The following is a 15453-nucleotide window of genomic DNA, read 5'->3' as shown; positions in this document are numbered from 1 at the left end:
GTCAATGGAAGTAAGAACAGTCATGACTTTAAACTTTTCTATCTATTGGTTTTATTAAGATTAAAACACCACAGGATTTACACATGCAAATTTATACAGTCTTTAAGTCAATCATACCACTCAAAATCCAAAAGGGCCAATTCCACAGCCTCAGTAGATCAAGAGGTTAAATCTGCATTAACATCCTGTCTGGCGTTCATCTGGTCTTTCTCCAGTCTGTCTAGTGGAGCTTCCTCCCTTCATTTTAGAATGGCTATTCTTATACTATTCCTAAACAAGCATAAGTTTAATTTCTCCCTGCCCAGTAGTTACATTGACTAATGCTATCAAACCCACACTTGTGGTGGACCCTCAGAGTCTCCTTATCCATAACCTCACGGATCATCTGCGTAAAACTTCACGCATTTGCAACATGTCTTCCTGAATAATCAGCTCAACATGTTCTTTCAAATAAATTTAGACCCTATGAGCAAGTAATATATCCCAGGTTTCAGCTGATCCTTTAGTTTCCTTTCAAGCTAACATTGCAAAGTCCAAGAATCCCTCAGATTGGGAAAGAAAAGCAGTTCTTGAAATAGTCTTTATTTGTAATGCCTCACGTATTCCTGAGGGGCAATTTAGCGTTGCCAATCCTGCACATCTTTGGGTTGTGGGGGTGAAACCCACGCAGACATGGGGAGAACGTGCAAACTCCACACAGTGACCCAGGGCCGGGATCGAACCTGGGTCCTCAGCACCGTAAGTATCAGTGCTAAACACTGCGCCACCGTGCCGCCCATATTCCTGAACTCTTATCGATATTATTTGCCAGAGGAAAGAGTAGGTGGAGGACATAAGGTGCTGTCAGCAAACACATTCGGATCAAGTTTAATACAACACAATAAAGCGGAATAAAGTTCTGCCATCTATTAACCCTTATACTATTAATGAACCTCAGCTTCAGCAACATAGCTCCAGCTCCACTTTACATTCTACAGAATGTATAGCTCAAACAGGCTATTTGACCCAATTGGCCCATATTGATGTTCATCCTTCACGAGTCCTCTCCCATCTTCCCTTCATCTCAACCGATCAGTATGTCCTCCTATCCTTTTCTCCTTGTGTTCATAATACATGTAGCTTTTATTGCCGCATCGGCCATCTTGAATGCTCCTTTCAATCCAAGACCCAAACTGTTTTTGGTGAGGTCTCTTACAGTGCCAGGAGAAAGAAATTTTCCAAAGAGAAAATCAACAGAAATGTGAATAAAGCAGATTGTGTCGTCTCTGATTCCTGGTTTCTTTGCTAGACTCTACATTGTGCAATGTGAGGTAAGAAAGGGGAAGTCCTATTTTCCTTTTAGATCTTCTCAAAGCTCCCCAATACTCTTGAACATTTCCTACAACTGTATTTCCCACCAAGGTAATGTATTGTTCTTGATGTAAGTATTTAATGCTGATTTGCAGTATCAAAATCAGTATAAGCCAGTTTTCACAGAATCACACAGCACAGATGGAGGCCATTCAGCCTGTCACGTCAGTGCCAGCTCTTGAAAAGATAAATCCAATTGATCCCAATCACTTGTTTTCTTGCCATAATCCAGCAAACTTTCCTCCTTCAAGTCTTTATCCAATTCCCTTTTGAAAGTTATCATTGAATTTGCTTCCATCACCCTTTCAGGCAGCATTCCCACAATCGTAACTGGAAGAACTACATTTTTATAATTGTATAATCCATTGACTCCCTCTACACCTCCCGCTGACGTGGGAAAGCGGGCAGCATAATCAAAGACACTTTCCACCTGAGTTATTCTCCCTCCAATCTCCTCCATCGGGCAGAAGATCTAAAAGTCTGAGAACACGCACTAACAAGCTTCTTCCCCGCTGTTACCAGACTCCTGAATGACTCTCTAATGGACTGAACTGATCTCTTCACACATCTTCTCTACTGAGTAGTAATACACTCTGTATGCTTCACCCGACAATGATGTATTTGCATTGTGTATTTATCGTATGTCCTGTGTTCTTCATGTACACAGGACATGATCTGCCTGGACTGTACACAGAATGTGATGAACGGTTACTGCCTTATCATCATATAAGATGATGTCCCCTTTAAGACCAGGCTTGGAACCCTGGGGACTCCGCCTCTGGCTCCGCCCATCTGTGAGCCATATATAAAGGGCTGCCTCATGGGCTGTGTAGCAGTCAGCACTTGTCTCAGCTCTGACATAGTTCTTAGTGTGATAAAGCCTTCTTTACAGTTTAATCTCTGAGCTTTGTTATTGAGAGTACCTCACGGAACAATACTTTTCACTGTACCTCGGTACACGTGACAATAAATCTAATTAAAATAAAGCTTCCTTTACTCCCCTCTGGGTCTTGTGACGTTTAACTTAAATTTATATAATTTAAACATGAACATTACGAATGCTGAATGAACTCATTTGTGTCTGAAAATGGATGTAGCTTGCTGAATTCAACATCGACTATGGAAAAAAAACCCATAAACCTCCTTCCTTCCCGAAGAGCACTTGAAATGTTTCACATGAAATTGAATGCCATGGGGCTGGTTTAGCAAGTGGGCTAAACAGCTGGCTTGTCAATGCAGAACACGGCCAGCAGCGCAGGTTCAATTCCCCGTACCGGCCTCCCCGAACAGGCGCCGGAATGTGGCGACTTGGGGCTTTTCACAGTAACTTCATTGAAGCTTACTTGTGACAATAAGGGATTATTATTATTATTACATGGAGTCACTTGAGTAGCCCTTACACTGATGCGACACATTCATCATCTTTTCTGGTCGCTTTCCATTCCATCATGACGTGAGAGTCAATAGAGGTCAGTGGTTTAAAATCACCAGCGCAGGGTCTAGAAGGGAGCTGCGAAGAAATTGTTTTCACTCAAGAGAGTTGTCGGGATCGGGATTGGGGTAGCTCTTCCTGCAAAAGGCGGCGGAGGCTGTTTCCGTGAATAATTTGGGAAGGGAGTTGGACAGATACTTGAGGATGAGGAACTCACAGGGCGAGGTTATGGACGTGAAGTGCTGGTGTGGGTTGCCAGCACCGACTGCAGGAACGATGGGCTGAATGGCCTCCTCCTGCTCTCCTAAGGTTCCGCAACATTGCTAATTCTTGTTAATGGCGAAAGCGATGTTTAAATACATGTGTTGACAGCCTGAGGGTGGCCCGACATTACATTTGAAACAAAATTCCACCATAATAGCATGACTAATAGTTAAAACCACATGTCTGCTCAGTTCTTTAAAACCCTACCAAAAATAACCTTAATGAATAAAAATTTAATTACTGAGATGTTGTTGACCTGTCATAGTCTCGAAGCTAAATTCAGGGAGATTATAAGGCATTGAACTGTTCTGGTAACCTGAAGAAGCAGTTTGATTGCTAAGGTTGCATTTTACTAAAAGAGGTTGGCTATTGCTGCAAAATTGATGGCATTTATGCAAATTATTTAAATGTAATGTCACAAGTCGGCTGTAACTCAAGGAAGAAAAATAAAAACAAGTCCAGTTTCTTATGAAATTGATTATTTTTAGTAAGACTTCCCAAAGTTGTCGACATCCACTTATATCTGGCGTAGCAGGAAAAGGCCATTGTCTTTGTTTGTGCGGCTTCCAGTTCACCTAGCACTTTAATTCTTGCTTGTTTTCCCAGCTAGTGTTCATGGAAGCTGATGTTAGAGTGGCAAAATGGCAGGGAAATCGCCTCAGCTGCTGGTATTATTGCTATTCTGAGTTATCTGTTCTGTGGAAAAGATGCACAAGCGTTCAATTTAATATTTGACCGGGAGGCTGCTCAAAGCCATTTAAGGCATGTGAATTACTCTGAACCCCTAGTTGGTGTAGATTGGCGGGGGGGGGGGGGGGGGATTTCCATGGTATTGGAATTCTTTCACTCAAAAATTCATTGAGGATGGAGGTTATTCCACATTTCAAAATTGAAGTTGATAATTTTTTGTTGGTCACGGAATATGAAGGGTTTTGGAACCATGGTGGGTCAAAAGTGTTAAGATATAGATCAGTCACGGATGGCACAAGAGGCTTGAGGAGCTGAAAGGCCTCCTCCTGTCCCTATGTTTTGCTTCATGATGTAAGAGCTGGTGTTGTCGTGAGGGGCGGTGTGCTGGAGTGAAGCTGCCGAAATTTCTCTGGCAGTGCAATCTGCAATCTTGCTGCGAGTGATTGAAAGCTCATCCTCACGGGCTTCTGGTGGTTTGTTACGGAAGACACCCACAGTGACAGAGTGATCATTCCTCCATGTGACGTACAAACTGTACAATACACTATGGTATGTTCACGTTTGTGGGAAAGTGCATCTGTAAATTGGCCGCCATGTTTCCCTCATTACAACATTGACTACACTCGATGCCCGAAGGACGTGAAAGGTGCTATAGAAATGCAAGAACACTGCCTGAATGTCTGATATTTAACTCAGATGCACTTTGCCCAGAACATGCAACTAATCTAGGTAAGATTTGGGAGATTGGAGGCCTTTATCTCAAAAGTAATTAATCCTCAATGAGCGTTGTGTCTGGTGAACTTGACTAGCCAAGGGAAGTTCTTATATAACTAACCCCTGTAATTCTGATAACTTCCATTGGCTGTTACATTCGGGGAGTGTCAGCTCTGGATTTGGTATTTCAAGATAGGTTGGGCAGGTAGAAGCACAATGCATAACCTAGTGATTGTGTCGATAAACTTGAACTTATGTTGTGCCTTTAACATGATAAAGCATCTAAACGTGCTTTGCAAAGTGTTATCAGGCAACAATTGTGATGGATATAAGAAATGAGCATACTTTAAAGCTTGTATTTTTGCAGTAATATTATTAAAACCTTGGTTAAAATGCTTACAGGCAGTATGTCTGTTAGTGCTGTGATTCAGAATGTACTACTCAGTGATTTTTGCCGGGGAAATGTTTTGCTAATAGAAACTAAAAGCCATTTTACCTGTTTGCCGATAGAGAGCTAATGTAATGTTGCAACAGTTTGTGCCTGGCTAAATAAATCAAGGCACATCTTGTAACAAGGGACACAAGAATGCTGTCTGCTTTGAGTGCAGCTGGTGTAGCCAGTGGGAGGGGCCAAGTCTGTCTGAACAAAAGAGTTGCTTCCAGGGCTCTAAGCTGAGCAAAAGCTTTTCAAGCTTGGTCTTAAAAAAATGGTTCTCGCTCCATGGACTGCACCAAGATAAGCAAGTAAAATCTGGTTGTCAACTTTACACATAAGTGGTATTTGAAATATATGGGTTGCTTAATTGGAATGTAGAGGCAGGTTTCAGGAAGCAAGTTAAAGATGTTGTACCTGTTACCTGTAAAGCTATTCTTTGTTGCTTATGTGCTTAATTTTATGTTCAAATTAAAGTTGTTTTAACATAGAAGCTGCCTCCTGGTCAGTGTTAACACTCCTGTGATGCAGTAACATTGCCTCACAGTTTACCGAATGTAAATAGTTGGATGCTGGTCCAGACCCTAAACACAATTGACATTGAGTCACATCTGTAAATATTAAGGCAGGTGACCAGTCAAAGATGCAGATTTAAAGGACTGACTTTAAAGAGGAAAGAGACGAGAGTTGGAGAGGGAGGGAATTCCAGAGTTTAGGGTCCTGGCAGCTTATGGAATGGCCGCCAATTGTGGAGCGATGGAAAGCGGGAGATGTGGAAGGGGCTAGAATTGGAGGAGCACAGAGCTGTTGAAGGGTTGTACAGCTGGAGGAGGATACAGGGATCTGTATCAGTGAAGCTGAATATTAGTGAGATGATGCTGTGATGTGCATTTAGTTACATTCTGCAAGCTACAACTTTAATATCTTCACAACTCCAGATGGTAGCTATGGCAGATTTACCCATCAGTAAAAACAACGCAACTTAAAAATTAAAAATAGAATATATGTACAAAAATGATTTTCATAAAACAGGGATATTTATAATTGCAGGAAGAATTTATTTAATTGTCTTATAAGTTGACAATCCTTAGATCAATTAATACCGGTGGATTTACAAAGCAACCATCAAAATGATAATTATGTCCAGGAAGCAGTCCTGTCAGATTTCTGGAAAACATCACATGTTTTCAGAGAGCTAAAAAGTGTTTTTACAAGTAGTTATTTTAATACTGAAGATGATAACACAATCTTGTGCCTTTTTAAACCATAAGTGTTACTTTAGTAATTCCAAATGCTTGTGCATGAAGAGTGTTTTTGAGGGAATATTGAAGGAAAATCGAAGAAAGAAAATTACTTTGTAAAATAATGTTCACTTGGGTTCTGTGTATTAATTTTGTCAAGGAAAATGCTACTTTCAAAAAGGATGACGATGGTGGGGCTGAAAACCTGCCAACTACTCACTTCCTGGAATCAGGAGAGGGAGAGACCTCCTAATGACTCTGTACCACTAAGGGCACATCAAGGGTGCTCCATGCTGATGGGGCAAAAGCCATTTTGGGTTGTTAAGATTGGTATTCTGCCCCACAAGGCTATATGGAAACACTTGAGGCCACATTTAGACCCAATAGAAATATAACAATGCGGTTCCCAATGTCGCAGGGTTATTCCCATCTGTAGCTTGTTCTTGGGGCCAATGGTAGGGTCTGGTCAGGATTTCTGGATCCCCTTTGATCTGGCTCGATCACGGGAGCACATGTTTTGGCTTCCAGCTCCAACTGGTCCGATATAGGGATTGTGGTCCCCTGGCTTCAGCCCCCCCCCCACCCCCTCTTGAGGTAAAGGCAAAGGCCTCTCTGAGCCATCCTCCGTTGTACGGGATGGAACTGCCCCTATCTCATATGGCGAAGCATCACAGGTCAGAATGATGGTTTTCTGCAGGTCAAAATGAACCTGTAGGCTTGAAGATTGCAAGACCTGCTTAACGTGTTGGAAGGTTTGCTACTGTGGCAGCTTCCTGTGCCATCGCTGGTTTTTCATCAAGAGCTTATGCAATGCTAGCTTTGGAATAAAACCTCCATAATAATTTACCATCCTATAGGGGATGCCAATTCTGCAACGCGGTGTCCCTCCAGTTCCTCATCTAAATTGTGAGCTACTGCACACTGCTGTCAGAGATACGGGCATTAGTGTGGAAGAGCAAATGATCTTTAGCTCGGTTTATTCTGTATCTACTGCACCGTAATCTCTTGTGCCCAAAATGTTTAGCTTCTTGAGATGTCTGTGCTTTTGTAATAAATGGATGAACCATTTTCTTCAAAAACAGGTCTTGACTGCTGAGAGGATGATCCCTTGTTCACAGCTCCGTGTTTTCCTCATGATCACCTTTCCATACAGTCTTTGGCACAATGTGCAATCCGTAAATCTCGAGGACCCAAATGTCTGCAGTCACTGGGAGAGGTAAGCCAACATCGCGCCTGGTGAAATGCCTTCAATTGACCAAATCATTATTATTGCGATTGTGTCCGTTTAATCTAAGCCCTCAGGAAATGTGTCGATTATGCATGATTGTTTCTTGTTCGTTTGTGTATCTTAAAAATCTAAAAGTGGGTCTCAACATTCTGTTCTAAAATACATTAAAAACCTATTTCAGCTCCCGCTATGGCCAGCTACACCTGTAAGTGACACATGAATAGGCATATGCAAACTGTCACCATGCTAGTTACATGATTCATCGTTTGACTTTATCATTCTGTGTGTATAACAGAAAGCAGCCTTTCGGCTAGGATCAAGCGTGAGATCAGGTGAAATGCCTCATCTTGTCAGATTGGATCTAGTATATTTCTTGTTATCTTTCTTGTGTGGACCATGAACTTCATTCAATTTGAATTTGAATTGTTTTTTGGAGCAAGCAAGGAGATGGATTAAAGGCTTATCCCATCCACTCTGCACATTGTCTTTGTGACTCTGAGAAAGGAATAAAACATATATATATTTTTAAATGAAAGGAAGATTAATTTTCATGGTACTAACGTTATCATATTGTGCAATTATCATAACAAGATTAATCTATTGGTGAAGATATTACTTTCTTTATAACTGAACCTTAAATTGTTTTGTACTCCTCTGCATCAATCAAAAATCAAAATCGCTTATTGTCACAAGTAGGCTTCAATGAAGTTACTGCGAAAAGCCCCTAGTCGCCACATTCCGGCGCCTGTTCGGGGAGGCTGGTACGGGAATCGAACCGTGTTGCTGGCCTGCATTGGTCTGCTTTCAAAGCCAGCGATTTAGCCCAGTGAGCTAAACCAGCATGAGGTGTATTGTCCAAACTATGTGGTTTGAGAACGAATACGATTTAATAATACTGTGCAGTTTGAAAATGTGCACACATTAAAGTTATAATTACTTTGAAAAAGTTACAAAATTCTTGTTGAAAGGTAGCTTTGAGGTGGGTAAGTTCTATAACTCAGATGACTTTGGAACATGAACTACAGGCCTCATCTTTGTAGCTTTGCCTATAGTTTCACTAATATATACCAAATATTGCACACACAGACTTCACTCTTTGTTATGCTCTTTAACTCCCATCCAAGCACTTTCTGCCTTCATTTAAGGGAATTTAAGGAATCCCGTCTATTATCTACTTTTGTGTATTCCTAAATGGTTTAGCGCCCCGCCCTCCATCCCCCAGACCCAGAAGGACAAGGACATCAGGGGGATGAGAACACCATCACCTTTGAGTTGCCCTCCGATTCACAGCATTCTGACTTGGAAACATCTGGGGCGGGATTCTGCGACCCCCCCCCGTCGGGTCGGAGAATCGCCGGGGGTCGGCGTGAATCCCGCCCCCGCCGGCCTGCGATTTCTCCCACACCCCAAATACCGGCGTGGCGTGAGTCGCACCCCCTGCCTCGGAGAATGGCGAGGTCCAACACGACTCAATGGGCCCCGGGACTGCCCGAATTCTCCGGCCCTCGATGGGCCGAAGTCCCGCCTGCCTGTAGCCGGTCCCGCCGGCGTAAATTGGAGTTGGTCCCTTACCGGCGGGACCTGGCGGCGCGGGCGGCCTCCGGGGTGTGCACCCACGGTGGGCTGGTCAGGGCCCACCGATCCGCGGGCGGGCCTGTGCCGTGGGGGCATTCTATGCCTTCCGCACCGGAGGCCGTGGTCATCCGCCATTCCCGGTGCGGAAGTGACTCCATGTGCGCATGCGCGAGGATGATGTCAGCAGACGCTGACGCTCCCACGCATGCGCGGACGCGCGCCAGCCGGCGGAGTCCCTTCGGCCCCGGCTGGAGCGGCGCAAAGGCCTCCCACGCCGGCGGGGCGCAAACCGCTCCGGCGCCGGCCTAGCCCCTCCGCACCTTTGGGGCGGCCCGATGCCGGAGTGGTTCCCGCCACTCCACTGCGCCGTTTCTGCCCGCCCCGCTGATTCCCGGAGAATCCCGCCCGACGTCATTCCTTCATCGCCCTTGTGTCAAACTCCTGGGACTCATAACCTAAAAACACCGGCTTCATAGCACAGATGCGACGGTTCAAGAAGTTGGCTCACTGTCATCTTCTCAAGGGCAAGTAGGGATCAGCAGTAAATGCTGGCCTTACTAGCAATATTTGTATTCCATGAATTATATTTCTATAAAAGGTTTGATGGACGCAAAATCTTATTATCCATCTCAAAAAACAAAAGAATCTGAAAAAATGTACACATGATTGCAATTATTCAAAAATTCACATGATTTAAAAAAAAAGTTGATTAGATGTGACATCAAGACCATGACTTGTCGTTGAGAAGGTAATGGAGGGCCACATTTTAAACCACTGCGGTCTATGTGATGTTGGTATGGTGCTGTTAGGAAGGGCATTTCAGGATTTTGACCCAGCAATGAAGGAGGAAAGGTAAAGTAGTTCCAACTTAGGATGGTGTGTGGCCTGGAGGGGAACTTGCAGGTGGTGGTGTCCCCATGTGTCTGCCACCCTGGTCATTCTAGGGTTAGAGGTATGTCTACCTGCTGGCTTATTGACAAATAGACGAGAATTCATTGTCCTGTATAGAAATATAGAAAGAGTGGAAAATCTCAAATGGTGGCAGGTATGGAACAAGCATACATTGTGAGTCACTCAAAAGTAGTGTTGAAGTATTTATTGGCAAACTCATGTAAAGTTTAACATGGAGCATTTGAAGAGTTTGGACTTTGAAAGACTGTAACAATGAATTCACCATTGTATTCCAAGTAACGCTCTTTTTTTCCTTCCAAGCTATTCGGTAACTGTGCAGGAATCCTATGCTCATCCTTATGACCAGATATACTACACCAGCTGCACTGATATTCTCAACTGGTTCAAATGCACAAGGCATAGGTAAGACATTGTTGGCACCTCGAGGCACTCGTTTCGTTTGAAAACAAGGCGGAAGAAATTGAGGGAAAAATGAAGCATTCTGTCTAAAATTTATCTTGATAGTGACATCTTTGGCTCTGTAATGACACGTAAGGAATTAAAGAATACCTTTGTCCACAGTTAATCAAGTTGAGTTTATGGTCTGGGGTCTGAGATCAGGGGCGGGATTCTCCTCTACCCGGCGGGGCGGGGGGTTCCGGCGTAATGGAGTGGCGGGAACCACTCCAGTGTCGGGCCGCCCCCTAAAGGTGTGGAAGTCTCCGCACCTTTAGGGGCCAAGCCCTCGCCTTGAGGGGCTAGGCCCGCGCCGGAGTGGTTTCCGCTCCGCCGGCTGGCGGGAAAGGCCTTTGGTGCCATGCCAGCCGGCGCCGAAAGGGCTTCGCCGGGCGACGCATGCACGAGAGCGTCAGCGGCCGCTCACGGCATCCCCGCGCATGCGCAGGGGAGGGGGTCTCTTCCGTCTCCGCCATAGTGAAGACCATGGCGAAGGCGGAAGAAAAAGAGTGCCCCCACGGCACAGGCCCGTCCGCGGATCGGTGGGCCCCGATCGCGGGCCAGGCCACCGTGGGAGCACCCCCCCGGGGCCTAATCGCCCCGCGCCCCCCCCAGGACCCTGGAGCCCGCCCGCGCCGCCTTGACCCGCCATTCAAAAGGTGGTTTAATCCACGCCGGCGGGAGAGGGTTGACAGCGGCGGGACTTCGGCCCATCGCGGGCCGGAGAATCGCCGGGGGTGGGCCCGCCGACCGGCGCGGCGCGATTCCCGCCCCCGCCGAATCTCTGGTGGCGGAGAATTCGGGACACGGCGGGGGCGCGATTCATGCCAGCCCCCGGCGATTCTCCGACCCGGTGGGAGGTCGGAGAATCGCGCCCTTGATGTCGGGATAATCTCTGGGTCCCAGTCCCGCACACCATGGGTGTGACACCAACACCCAGAATTCTGAACGAAGGAGCCAATTAATGGCCAGAGTGTATGTTCACCGTCCAGTTCAGGACAGCGGGTGCATTCTGGGAGCTGGAGGGCCAATACAACTTAAGAGGCACTGGGGCATTGACCTCACCAATAACTGATCGTATTTTGTGGTGTGATTTAATGCTCATTTTGATTACTTTTCACAAGTTCAGTACCTAATATAATCGTTTGTATATTTGGCGCTTGTCTTTCAGAATAAGTTATCGCACAGCCTACAGGCGTGGTGAGAAAACCATGTACCGCCGTCGTTCTCAGTGCTGTCCAGGGTTTTATGAAAGCTCGGAGATTTGCGTTCGTAAGTATTGCCTTTATTTGAAAACATTTTTGGGCACGTATTTGGCTTTTCTGCCAGAGAGACGTTGAGGGGCCTGTTCTCGTAGCCTCCTTTAACACGTTAGCCTTTTAACACGTAACTCCATAAGACCCCAACACAATACGATGCAATCTACTTCAGACTTATTTTGATGGCATCATATTCGCATACAATGTCGGCAGGAAATCTATAAATGATTTTGTACTGCAGCCAGACCATATGCATGTCTGCAGATTTATGATTGGTCAGCATGACAAAACACTCACATTTACGTTACTGCCAAGCCACCCTTTCGTTTTGGGAATAATTGGTTTAGATGCATTTGTGATAATATTTCACCCCTATCAATATAAACATTTCCTGCAGCAATGCCCTGCTTATCTAGAACATATAGAACATAGAACGATACAGCGCAGTACAGGCCCTTCGGCCCACGATGTTGCACCGAAACAAAAAGCCATCTAACCTACACTATGCCATTATCATCCATATGCTTATCCAATAAACTTTTAAATGCCCTCAATGTTGGCGAGTTCACTACACATCCTTCCACACTATCGACAACACCACCGACTTTAGTATCGTCTGCAAATTTACTCACCCACCCTTCTGCGCCTTCCTCTAGGTCATTGATAAAAATGACAAACAGCAACGGCCCCAGAACAGATCCTTGTGGTACTCCACTTGTAACTGAACTCCATTCTGAACATTTCCCATCAACCACCATCTCTGTCTTCTTTCAGCTAGCCAATTTCTGATCCACATCTCTAAATCACCCTCAATCCCCAGCCTCCGTATTTTCTGCAATAGCCTACCGTGGGGAACCTTATCAAACGCTTTACTGAAATCCATATACACCACATCAACTGCTCTACCCTCGTCTACCTGTTCAGTCACCTTCTCAAAGAATTCTATAAGGTTTGTGAGGCATGACCTACCCTTCACAAAGCCATGCTGACTATCCCTGATCATATTATTCCTATCTAGATGATTATAAATCTTGTCTCTTATAATCCCCTCCAAGACTTTACCCACAACAGACGTGAGGCTCACCGGTCTATAGTTGCCAGGGTTGTCTCTACACCCTTTTTGAACAAAGGGACCACATTTGCTAACCTCCAGTCCTCTGGCACTATTCCTGTAGCCAATGATGACATAAAAATCAAAGCCAAAGGCCCAGCAATCTCTTCCCTGGCCTCCCAGAGAATCCTAGGATAAATCCCATCAGACCCCGGGGACTTATCTATTTTCAGCCTGTCCAGAATTGCCAACACCTCTTCCCTACGTACCTCAATGCCATCTATTCTAATAGCCTGGGTCTCAGCATTCTCCTCCACAACATTATCATTTTCCTGAGTGAATACTGACGAAAAATATTCATTTAGTATCTCGCCTATCTCTTCAGACTCCACACACAACTTCCCATCCCTGCCCTTGACTGGCCCTACTCTTACCCTAGTCATTCTTTTATTCCTGACATACCTATAGAAAGCTTTTGGGTTTTCCTTGATCCGACCTGCCAAATACTTCTCATGTCCCCTCCTTGCTCGTCTTAGCTCTCTCTTTAGATCCTTCCTCGCTACCTTGTAACTATCCATCACCCCAACTGAAACTTCACACCTCATCTTCACATAGGCCTCCTTCTTCCTCTTAACAAGAGATTCCACTTCTTTGGTAACCACGGTTCGCTCGCTCGACGCCTTCCTCCCTGCCTGACCGGTACGTACTTATCCAGATCACGCAGTAGCTGTTCCTTGAACAAGCTCCACTTATCCAGTGTGCCCAACACTTGCAGCCTACTTCGCCAACCTATCCCCCCCAAGTCATGTCTAATGGCATCATAATTGCCCTTCCCCCAGCTATAACTCTTGCCCTGCGGTGTATACTTATCTCTTTCCAACACTAACGTAAACGTCACCGAATTATGGTCACTGTCCCCAAAGTGCTCTCCTACCTCCAAATCCAACACCTGGCCTGGTTCATTACCCAGAACCAAATCCAAAGTGGCCTCGCCTCTTGTTGGCCTGTCAACATATTGTGTCACGAAACCCTCCTGCACACATTGTACAAAAAACGACCCATCTAATGTACTCAAACTATATCTTTTCCAGTCAATATTTGGAAAGTTAAAGTCTCCCATAATAACTACCCTGTTACTTTCGGTCCTATCCAGAATCATCTTCGCCATCCTTTCCTCTACATCCCTAGAACTATTTGGAGGCCTATAGAAAACTCCCAACAGTGTGACCTCTCCTTTCCTGTTTCTAACCTCAGCTCATACTACCTCGGAAGAAGAGTCCCCATCTAGCACCCTCTCCGCCACCGTAATACTGCTCTTGACTAGCAGCGCCACTCCTCCCCCTCTTTTGTCTCCTTCTCTGAGCTTACTAAAACACCTAAACCCCGGAACCTGCAACATCCATTCCTGTCCCTGCTCTATCCATGTCTCCGAAATGGCCACAACATCGAAGTCCCAGGTACCAACCCATGCTGCCAGTTCCCCTACCTTATTTCGTATACTCCTGGCATTGAAGTAGACACACTTCAAACCACCTACCTGAACACTGGCCCCCTCCTGCGACGGCAAATCTGTGCTCCTGACCTCTATACTCTCATTCTCCCGTACCCTAAAACTACAATCCAGGTTCCCATGCCCCTGCTGCATTAGTTTAAACCCCCCCCAAAGAGCACTAACAAATCTCCCCCCCGGGATATTTGTGCCCCTCAGGTTCAGATGTAGACCATCCTGTCTGTAGAGGTCCCACCTTCCCCAGAAAGAGCCCCAGTTATCCAGAAATCTGAATCCCTCCCGCCTGCACCATCCCTGTAGCCACGTGTTTAATTGCTCTCTCTCCCTATTCCTCATCTCATTATCACGTGGCACGGGCAACAACCCAGAGATAACAACTCTGTTTGTTCTCGTTCTGAGCTTCCATCCTAGCTCCCTGAAAGCCTGCCTGACATCCTTGTCCCCTTTCCTACCTATGTCGTTAGTGCCAATGTGGACCACGACTTGGGGCTGCTCCCCCTCCCCCTTAAGGACCCGGAAAACACGATCCGAGACATCACGTACCCTTGCACCTGGGAGGCAACATACCAAACGTGAGTCTCTCTCGCTCCCACAAAATCTCCTATCTGTGCCCCTGACTATAGAGTCCCCAATTACTAATGCTCTACTCCTCTCCCCCCTTCCCTTCTGAGCAACAGGGACAGACTCCGTGCCAGAGGCCCGTACCCCATGGCTTACCCCTGGTAAGTCCCCCCCCCCACAAGTATCCAAAGCGGTATACTTGTTACTCAGGGGAACGACCGCAGGGGATCCCTGCACTGACTGCTTCTTCCCAGTCCCTCTAACAGTTACCCATCTATCTCCAATCTTTGGTGTAACTAATTCCCTGAAGCTGCTATCTATGACCCCCTCTGCCTCCCGAATGATCCGAAGTTCATCCAACTCCAGCTCCAGTTCCCTAACGCGGTCTTGGAGGAGCTGGAGATGGCAGCACTTCCTGCAGGTAAAATCAGCAGGGACACTAACGGCATCCCTCACCTCAAACATCCTGCAGGACCTCAAACATCTCCTCAAATAGTTTCGCTAAATACCAGTGGTTAGCACTTACCTCTGCGCCAGTCTCAATCCAGAGATCGGAGAACATAACATAGGCTGTCACTCCCTTTGTGATGCTGAGGGAGTGCTGCACTATTGGATGTGCTTTCTTAACTTGAGGGCCTGTCTGTCCTCCTAGATAGGTGCAAATAATCCCACAGCCACTATTTTGAAGAAGGGTAGGGGAGTTCTCCCTGGTGTCCTGGGCTAATATCTATCCCACAACCAACATCACAAAAAACAGATTATCCGTGTCAGTATCACATTGTTGCTACTGGGATCTTG

General features: G+C 45.8%; 1 protein-coding gene across 3 annotated transcripts in view; it reads left to right on the top strand.

The window, feature by feature from the left end:
* The window catches only part of megf10 (multiple EGF-like-domains 10), a 256918-nt gene that overhangs the window by 61889 nt on the left and 179576 nt on the right, over positions 1-15453 (top strand). For all 3 annotated transcript variants that reach the window (XM_072517429.1, XM_072517431.1, XM_072517428.1), the window contains exons 2-4: positions 7207-7340; positions 10140-10241; positions 11446-11546. In XM_072517429.1, the coding sequence (XP_072373530.1) occupies positions 7225-7340; positions 10140-10241; positions 11446-11546 (319 nt within the window). In that variant the 5' untranslated portion in view covers positions 7207-7224. The remainder of the gene's footprint in view (positions 1-7206; positions 7341-10139; positions 10242-11445; positions 11547-15453) is intronic.

This window comes from Scyliorhinus torazame, chromosome 9 (assembly GCF_047496885.1).
Source record: "Scyliorhinus torazame isolate Kashiwa2021f chromosome 9, sScyTor2.1, whole genome shotgun sequence".
NCBI lineage: Eukaryota > Metazoa > Chordata > Chondrichthyes > Carcharhiniformes > Scyliorhinidae > Scyliorhinus > Scyliorhinus torazame.
Note: the sequence above shows the minus strand (reverse complement) of the source record. Positions and strands in the feature narration are given on the sequence as shown.